We start from the raw sequence: 9,888 nt of genomic DNA, 5'->3' as shown, positions 1-9,888 counted from the left end.
AGGGACATCTGGGTTGCTTCCTATTGTGAATAAGGCTTTTATGAACATAGTGTAGCATATGCCCTTGTGATATGGTTGAGCATCTTTTGGGTATAGGTCCGGGACTTACCAGAGTTACTATTTCCAATTTTCTAAAAAACTGCCAGATAGATTTCCAGAGTGGTTGTACCACTTTGCAATCCCACCAGCAGTGGAGGATGTTCTACTTTCTCCACATATTGGAAGCATGTGCTGTCACTTGAGGTTTTTGACGTTGTTGTTGTTGTTGTTGTTGTTTTATCTCAGCCATTCTGATTGGTGTAAGTTAGAATCCAAGGGTTGTTTTGATTTGCATTTCCCTGATGTCTGAAGATGATGACCTTTAAGTGCTTCTCTGCCATTTGAGATTCCTCTGTTGAGAATTCTCTGTTTAGCCCTGTACCCCAATTTTTAATTGGTTTATTTGGTTTTTTGAAGTCTATTGTCATGAGTTCTTTATATATTTTAAATATTAGTGCTCTATCAGGATATAGAGTAAGTGAAGATCTTTTCCCCATATGTAGCTCCCTGTTTTGCCCTATTAACGCTGTCCTTTGCTTTACAGAAGCTTTTCAGTTTCAAAAGGTCCCAGTTATTAACTGTTGATCTTAGCGCCTGAGCCATTGGTGTTCCATTCAGGACTTTTGCCCTGTGCCATCTTTTGAGTCTACTTCCCACTTTCTCTTCTACTAGATTCAGTGTTTCTGATTCTATATTGAGGTCCTTCACCCACTTGGACTTGAGGTTTGTGTAGGGTGATAAATATGGATCAATTTGCATTCTTCTACATGCAGATAGCCAGTTAGACCAGCACCATTTGTTGAAGATACTTTCTTTTTCTACTGTTTGGTTTTGGCCCCAGTGGAGGGATGGGGACAACAACCCACCTTCAAATATTTTGACCCAGAATTGTTCCTGTCTAAAACAAATGCAGGGACAAAAATGGAGCAGATACTGAAGGAAGGACAATCACCAACTTTCCATCCAACTCATGGGCGGGCATCAAACGCTGACACTATTACTGATGCTATGTTGTGCTTGTAGATAGGAGCCTAACATAACTCTCTTTTGAAAGGCTCTACCAAAAGATGACTGAGACATGCAGATACCCACAGCCAACCATTGGACTGAGGACTGAGACCCCTATGGAAGAGTTACGGGAAGGACAAAAGGAGCTAAAGGGGTTGGCAACCCCATAAGACGACCAACAATGTCAGCTAACCTGGACTCCCGGGAGCTCTCAGAAACTTAGCCACCAACCAAAGGGCATATATGTTCTGGTCTGTGGCCTCTGGCACATATGTGGCAGAGGAGTTCCTTGTTTGGCCCCAGGGGGAGAGGATGCATCTTGTAGAGAGTTGATGGCCCAGGGAAGGGGGATGCTTCAGATGGGGGGAGCACCCCCTTAGAGGTGAAGTGGGGGCAATGGGGTGAAGAACTCTGGGAGGGGGGACTAGAGGAGGAGCAACATTTGGAATGTAAATAAATAAAATAATTAATTTAGAAAGAAACTATCCTGCAAATGAATATTTTTAAATATGATAAGCTTAAATGAGGACTATTAGAAAGACACATAGGACACCGTGGGATCCTACAGTGCTGTGTTCTTGTTATCCATTCTTGAAGTGAACAAAAGGACTCTGTATCATCTCCACTTTTAACTTAGATCTCTCAGGGAGAAACAATGTTAATATGAAAGGCAGAGAAGCCTCAAAAGAGGCCATTTGTCCTGGTCAGCATATGACTGTCAGCTATGTGTAGTCTGTCAGAGCACATAGCCTCTTGACACCCCCAAGGTAAATATTTTTTTTTTAACAGAAGAAAATCCCTGATACCAGAGGGGGAAGGACCGCTGAATAGGCGAGATAGGGTTGACACTACAAAATGTTCAGTTGTGTATTCCCTAGAAAGTCCCAGGTAAAACAGTAATTTAAGATGATTTCTTCCCAGCAAATTTCAGGGAAGCAAGGTCACAGTGTAATGGGAGCACCCTTCAATTTTCCTAGAAGAGAAATCCTTGCACCTAAAAAGAATGTAAAGACTTTAAATGTCATGAAGTTGTGCTAAAAAAATAAATAAATAATGTGTGTGTGACTAGGTCACAAATCAAATCTCCATCTGATTTTCGATTTTCCATATAGAATTACTAGACTCAGGTAATCTTATGTCAGCCTGAAATATCTCCAAAAGAAAAGTAGTGATTTCTAGTAGGTAGGGCCCTCGTTCAACCAAGGAAGAATTTTGGAAAAAAATCTGAGTATGAGAGAGAAGCTCTGTATAGGCATTCTTAGAGTCAGTTCCGCAAATGGAGTTCCGAGTCTTTCTCCTGCTGCTATGCTCAGGGCTCCTGCAGAGGGCGTTAGTTGAGGGTTCTCTCCATTGCTCTCCTGTGGGCGATTTTATTGGGGGCTGTGGGAGATTTATTTGGGCTTGGTTTGGATGTTGAAAGACTTGGGTGAATACAGTGAGGCATTTCAAGCTCTTCTGTCTATCAAGAGATACTCAAGGAATGCTGATTCTGAAGCAGTGCTGTCGCTGAGCACCGCACCCCTGCCGTTAGCTCTAGGAGACCCCGGGCAAACATCACCGGATATAGTCCTTTCTCATTTCCGTTTGGGAGAGGGAAGGCGAGGATCTCGGGCAGACTTCACGAGGAGAAGTTGCTGCCGCGGCTGCTGCTGCCTCTGTCGCTGCCTCTGTCTCTGCGTCCGCCTGGTCTGCTGAGGGGAAATTTCTCTCAGGAATCAAGGTAAGGTCCCTGAAGCGACTAACCCATCACCGACAAGAGAGTAGGCCACAGAAAATGTTCTTTCCTGACTCTTGTTGGTTTGTGTGACCTCCTTTATCCTTCGCCCTTGTTGTCTCGAAAGCCTACTCCATAGCCCTCATCACAGCAGTCACCCCAGGGAGGGCCCGGGCCAGGACTGAACTGGACTGAACTGCAGCGTTATTTCCAGTCAGAAGGTCTCAGAGTAGAGAGGTTTCTAGCCCCCCCCCACACCCCAGTGTTCCCCAACGGCCCACGGCCCCCCCACCCCCCATGGCACCACACACCACCCGCGTCCTCAGCCTCCATGCCTCTTCACACATCTGTGTTCTGTCCCTCATGACTCTCAACACCCTCTCAGTTCCCAGTTCCCCCATCCTCACGGCCCCTCCTGCCCCACGCTACCACACACAACCCCGTGTCACCGCCACCGCCCCCCCCCCGGCCCCCCCCCCCCCACCACCTCGCGGTCCCCCATCCCCCACACCCCCCCTCCCGCGTTCCACCTCCCATGTTCCCCCACCCCCCCTCATTCCCCTCCTCCCACGCCCCACTCCCACGCCCAGGAAAGAGCAGAATGGCTGAACAGCTCAGTAATTTTCTGGCTTTTCCACGTAGGCCCGAGGCACACAGGGTGGAAGGAGAAAACCGACTCTGTTCTCCAACATCTCCAACACACGTGGACCAGAGCATACAGCCTCTTGACGCCCCCAAGGTAAATATTTAATTTTTTTAAAGAGGAAAAGCCCTGATACCGGAGGGAGAAGGGCCGCTGAATAGGTGAGGTCTTTGTTGTTTATTTAATATTTGGCTGCTGGTGGTAAAAAGTTGTTTATTTTTTGATTTTGTTCATTTTAGTTTAGTTTAGTTTAGTTTAGTTTGGTTTGCAGCTCTGGCTGTCTTGGAACTCACCATGTATACGAGGATGAGCTTGAGCCCACAGAGATCCTCCTGCCTCTGCCTTCAGAGGGCTGAGATTAAAGCCATGACCTGCCATGGCCAGGCAGAAGCCATCCAAAGTACCAGTGGGTAGGCCAGCAGTCAAAATATGGAAGCACACAAAGGCCCCTGTTGTTAGGTTTGGGAAACGTGCATACTTCCCTTCTAATGACTCAGCAAGATGTTGGCTTGGGTTTGAAAATTGGAGACTCATGTCGGGGCGGGGGGGGGGGGAATTCTAAATCTTACTAGTTCTGTGTAGAGCTTGAAAACTGTATTCCAACACAGTTAGATATAAGAGTCCCATTGCTGCTCTCGACACATGGTCGACAGCAGAGCAGAATTCCCAAAAGGTGAAAGTGCCTGATTGTAGAAATGGGAGTCTGTTCAATTGTTAATTTCAAAATATTTTTGCATTTATTTGTGTGTGTGTGCGTGTGTATGTTTATGTTTATGTGTTGGTATGTGAGTGTGGGGATGGCAGGACAACTTTGAGGAGTCAGTCATGTTTTTCCACCATGTGGGTTCCAGGGACCAAATTTGGGTCATTAGGCTTACCCACTGAGCCATCTCACAGGCCTGCCTCGTCTCTTCTCAAGATATAATGAAGAGAAATATAGTGGCACAGTCTTAGGGAAACATTTTGCAGGTTCAGCCTTGAGAATCTAGGGTTAGAAGGCTCAGGTTTAGAAACCACCTAATTTTATTCAGGGAGGGTCTCAGAGACATTAATATTTGATTTAATTGGAAAGCACCATTCAGCATTATTAGGAGAACTGGTTCCTAGCAAGAAATGATTCGGTATAAGTGTGAAGAGACCTTTCTGCTACATAAATCCTTATGCCTTCCTGTGAGTCATACAAGGTGTGAATATGGTAGCATAGGTCTCATTATCTTGACTAAAGCACCTAAGGAAGGTGAATGGGTGACCTCAGTTTAACAGGTACAGAATTCCCAGTTAGTTCCAGGAGCCAAGGAAAGGAGTAGGATCCACTCACCACATAATAAGGTAGCACACATTCTTTATTCCCTGTTAATCAGTCAGCCTCGGTGGACTACAGCAAGCTGATGAGACTACAGGCCTGCTAAAAATTTTTTAGAGTGTTTCAGAAATGTGAGAGCCTTTAGTTTGAGCAGATAAGCAGTAAGTAAAGACAAGGAGGAGATTAGGGGAGGACTAAGAGAAGTATCTATCTAATAAGAAAGTAAAATCCACAGTCCTTTCCCTCTGTATATTAGGAAACTCCAGCATCCCTGGAGAGTCAGAAAAAACGAAGGCTTTGCAATAAGGCTGGAGGAATCAGATGAGCTGAGGAATGAGCTTATACCTTGCCTGAATGAGAGCTAAAGAGATGCATGACCTCCTAACAGTAGGGTCCCATAGAGGGTACAGATGGTTAGATGTAGCTCATGTTATCTTTTGTCACAGGATTCTGAGGGACGTAAAAATATTAATTTGATGTTAAAGGCATCAGGTCAGTAGGGGAGATTTCCAGGTACTCATGAGGAATTCAGCGTACTCACACCCTATATTGCAAGAACTCTCACAGAGTCCCTCCTTATGTCATCCCCACAAGGCCTCAGACATAGAAGTCCCCATAGTTTCTCCCCAAGACTAACAGAAAAATGGGGGCCTTAGTCTGAGGGATCATCAAGGGGGGGAATTTAAGCCCTCTTAAGACTCAAATTGAAGACCTTGAGTGAAGATTGTGAGTGAAAGCATAAGTAAAGACAAGGAGGAGATTAGGGGAGGACTAAGAGGGCCTTAACCTACCTGCTACAGTTTTGGGCCTCTGGAAAATAGGGTGAAAATACGGCTACACAGAGGCACTCTCACACCCTCTGTTAGGTGTCAGTGAGGTTTAAATGTATAGATGGGGGAGCCAGCCCTAGGCACTTTAGGATTCAGTGTATAAACAGTAGGTGAGGACTGAAAGTACTTATTCCTCAATCCCAGTATAAGGAAACAATAGTCTGGGGCTGTCCTGTTAACACTGGGCCCTTGGAGTCTCAAAGTACAGTTTGTCAGCTTAGATGTCTCTCATTTCTTTGTATCCTGTTTAAGTGAAATGAGATCCTGTGTGTGAAGGTACAGGAGGAAAGAGGAGACAAAATGAGAATTCTTAGTGAGAATTAAGGGGCCTGGAAATAAGAATAAGAGATCCCCAAGGAGCTGTTAGCAATACCTCCTTATAGGAGCAGTGGGAAGAAAACCCTCCTGCATTTTCTTTTCATGGCTACTGGGGGCAGGGGTTGAGCTTTGGCTGCCGAGCAGAACAGGAAAGAGGTTCTAGAACCTGCCAAAAGTACCATTGTGAACTGAGAGGACCCTACCAGCCATTGCTATCTCTAAGTCAGCTCTAGGGGAGCATAGCTGGCTGCATCTTGGACACATTATAACTTCCTTCACAGTTTCTGAGGCTATGAGGAACCACATGGATTCCTAGATTAGTGATCATATGTTGGTACAGGAACCTTGTAGAATATAGGCCTGTTGTTAAAAGACAGTGTTATGATCCTCCTGAGAGTACTTACAGGATCTCATTATCCTTCCTCCAGGTCCCCAAAGTACTTGATTTCCAGGCTACACTCCTGTCTGCTGTCTCTTACCACAGCCATCATGCCCAGGGGACATAAGAGTAAGGCTCGTGCTCGTGAGAAGCGCCGCCAGGTCCAAGATCAGGCCCAGGGGCTGAAGGATGCTGAAGCCAAGGCAGCAGAGAAAGGAGAGTCAGCCTCCTGCTCTGATCATAATTCTGGAGATGCTGTTGCAAGCACCTCTACTGCTGGTTTCCCTCAGAAATCTAAATCTCAGGGTCAGGCACCCACCACTACTGCTAGTAAAGGTAGTGCCTACAGAAGGTCTCGTAAAAGTACCAAAGGTCCAAGGGAGGAAAGTACTAGTTGCTCTAGGGTTCCACGCTTCAATGAGAACCCACAGAATGATCTTCTAACAAGAAAGACAGGAATCCTGATGCAATACTTGCTCTGCAAGTACAAAATGAAACAGCCAGCGAATAAGGGAGAAATGCTGAAAGTTATCAACAGAAGGTTCAAGGAGCAGTTGCCTGAGATCCTTAAGAAAGCCTCTGAGCGTATTCAGCTAGTTTTTGGTCTTGAGGTGAAGGAAATTAAGCCCAATGGCGGGTACTACACCCTTGTTAGCAAGTTAGATCCCAGTGTTAATGGTATTCTGACCACTAGCCTGCCATTTCCCCAGAACGGGCTTTTGATGCCTCTGCTGGGTGTGATTTTCTTAAACGGCAATCGTGCCTCTGAGGCAGATATCTGGGAATTCCTTAATATTTTGGGAATTTATGATGGGAAGGTGCATATAATCTTTGGGGAGCCCCGGAAGCTCATCACCAAAGATTTGGTTAAGGAAAAGTACCTGGTATACCAAAAGGAGGCCAATAGTGATCCTCCATCCTTTGAGTTCCTTTGGGGTCCCCGAGCCCATGCTGAAACTACCAAGATGAAGGTCCTGGAGTTTTTAGCAAAGGTCAATGAGACCGTTCCTCAGGCTTTCCCAACTCATTATGAAGAGGCTTTGAAAGATCAGGAAGAAAGAGCCCAAGCTGAAGCTGTACGCAGTCCTGGCACTAGTGCCAAAGATAAGTCTGAGTCTAAAGTCACAGGTGTTGACTCCTCTTGCAAAGATAAGGCTGAGTCTAAAGTCACAGGTGTTGACTCCTCTTGCAAAGATAAGGCTGAGTCTAAAGTCACACCTGTTGCCTCCTCTCGAAAAGATAAGGCTAAGTCCAAAGTCGTACCTGTCGACGACTCTTGCTCCTAGAGATTTTAGAGGCAGATATCCCTTTAGGTTTGGAACAGAGTTTTCCACCTTAAAAGTAGAGAGAGGCTGATAGTTCATAATTCACATCTTACTGTGCTTTAATGTTTTTTAAGTGTTTATCTTTTCATAGGATTCTTATATAGGTTCAGAACTCATAGGTATACATTACCTATATCATATTACTGTAAGATTTTAAGGATAGGAATTTTGATATTCTGTATTACATTGTAAAAACCCTTGAATCTTTAAGTTGATGAGCAAGCAACCACTCTTTGTAATGGAGATTTTCTCTGAAATGTGTGATGGTGTAATTTGTTTCTTAAAATAGAGGAAAACAGCAAAATGTGTAAACTGCTATTTTCCATTATTCACTTTTGTTTTTATTTCACTTTTTGGTAAAGTTTGAAGAAATGTTCTTAGTTGTTAGCTGAATAAAATTGTAAAAGAAAAAGATTTTATTCTTTGCTCAATAGATCATTTGTTCTCATTAACTGGTTATCTGCTCTTGGAAGACTCTGCTAGTAGTGACAGTTTCAAAAGACCCTTTCTCCTAGCCATAGGTTTTAGAGTCTAAGAGGAATTATTACATAAAATGGTGTGGTACACTCACATAGAACAAAGTCAGGTTTAGATGAGAGTTGGTCAAATGTAAATTCTCAAGGTAAGGTACTTTGGGGTTTAGAACATTCAAGTTACTTATTTGGAGGTCATTTTATTTAATTCTGATTTTTCTTTATTCTCATATAATACATCCTGACTTCAGACTCCGTTCCATCCCTTCCTCTCAGCCCTCTCTCACCTACCCTCTGGCTCACATCTACTGCTCCTTCATCTCCCTTCAGAAAAGAGCAGGCCTCCCAGCGATCTCAACCCAATGAGGCATAACAAGATGTAAAAGACTAGGTACAAATCCTCTTAGCAAGGCAAACTCAGTAGGAGAAAAAAAAGGCCTTATCAGTAAGCAAAAGAGTCAGAGACACCCCCACACCCATGTTTGGGATCCAACGAAATCTCCAAGCTAAACATGGGCACAGATCCATGCAGGCTCCAAGGTTGCCCCTTCAATCTCTGAGTCCCTGTGAGCCCCATGAGCCCTGCTTAGTTGATTCTATGGGCCATGTTTTCTGGGTGTCCTTTTCTCCCCTGGTTCCTACAATGCTTCCTCTTCTTCCTCTGGGTTCCTGAGGCTCCACCTAATGTTTGGCTGTGGATCTTTGCATCTGCTCCTATCAGCTGCCAGAGAAGTGTCTCTGGTGATTATGCTAGGCTCCAGTCTGAGTATAGCATAATATCAATAGGAGATATTTCATTGACTTTCTCAGTTGTGTTTGGTTCTACTCTAGGTCTCTGAGCTTCTGGTTTGTAATAATCCAGGAAGTGTCAGGCCTTGACTCTCTCTCTGCTTGGGTTTCAAGTTAGACCAATTATTGGTTGGCTACTCTCCCAAGGTCTGATCCAGCACCATTTCCCCAGCACATCTCACAGGCAAGACAAGTTGTAGGCTCTAGGTTTTATGGCCGAGTTGGTGTCCCAGTCCCACCACTGGGAGCCTAACCTTGTTACAGAAGATGGTCAGTTCAGGCTCCATATCATCCATTACTAGGAGTTCTCACTAGGATTAGCCTCCTAGGTCCCAGGAAGTTTTCACTTGCATTGGAAATGGTTTCCACATCTCTCCCTCAATGTCCAACTATTCCAGTAGTCTCTTCCTTTACTATCCCTGTTCATCCCTCCACACTCCAATCAGGAGTTCCTCATGATTTCACTCTGACCAGCTCCCATTCAACCTGTAAAATATATTCTTACTTCCTAGGGAGATCTGTGTATCCTTCACCAGAAGTCATTTTATTTTATAATTTATTTTTTAAAAACTTTATTGATTCCTTGTGAGTTTCATGTAATGCACTTAAATCCTACAATGTCCCTTTGTATCTGCCTACTGCCCTTGCAGCCTCCACTCCCCAAGGGGAAAAAAAAAGAAATAAAACAATGCATAGAAAAAATCTCTTTGTGGAAACTTAGTGTGTCACAGTGTGTCCCATAGTATACCTTTTTGTCCACACATTGATACTTGCAAACATTCATTGCAATGAGTCATTGGTCTGATTTGAGACCTCTGGCTTCTGCTACACCATCAATACTGTATCTTCACCAGGACTCCCCTCAGTTATCCCATGGATATCTGACAAGACGGGACTCTTCACACACTTTGGATCTGGTGGTGTGGGTGCAGGTGAGCTGGACCTCAAGGGCATGAGGGTGGGGGAGCTGTCCTTGCATTGGATGATCTTGAGATCTGCAAGACAGGCCCCTTCATGCACTCCAGCAATTCATGGATCTGGACCTGTGTGGTAACTGAGTTGGTCAG

At 44.7% G+C, this 9,888-nt stretch overlaps 1 protein-coding gene across 1 annotated transcript; it reads left to right on the top strand.

Annotated features, from left to right (window-relative positions):
* The first annotated feature begins 6,344 nt into the window (after nt 1-6,344).
* LOC114619168 (melanoma-associated antigen B4-like) lies at nt 6,345-7,520 on the top strand. The gene has a single exon (XM_028765028.1). It carries the CDS (start codon nt 6,345-6,347, stop codon nt 7,518-7,520), a length of 1,176 nt encoding a protein of 391 aa, XP_028620861.1.
* The last annotated feature ends 2,368 nt before the right edge of the window (nt 7,521-9,888 follow it).

The sequence above is a fragment of the Grammomys surdaster genome, unplaced genomic scaffold (genome assembly GCF_004785775.1).
Source record: "Grammomys surdaster isolate TR1022 unplaced genomic scaffold, NIH_TR_1.0 148, whole genome shotgun sequence".
Classification (NCBI taxonomy): Eukaryota; Metazoa; Chordata; class Mammalia; order Rodentia; family Muridae; genus Grammomys; species Grammomys surdaster.
This window is presented reverse-complemented; position numbering and strand designations above follow the sequence as displayed.

Coding starts and splice junctions, on each gene's coding strand:
- LOC114619168 (XM_028765028.1), top strand. CDS start 6,345: ATGCCCAGGGGACATAAGAGTAAGGCTCGTGCTCGTGAGAAGCGCCGC.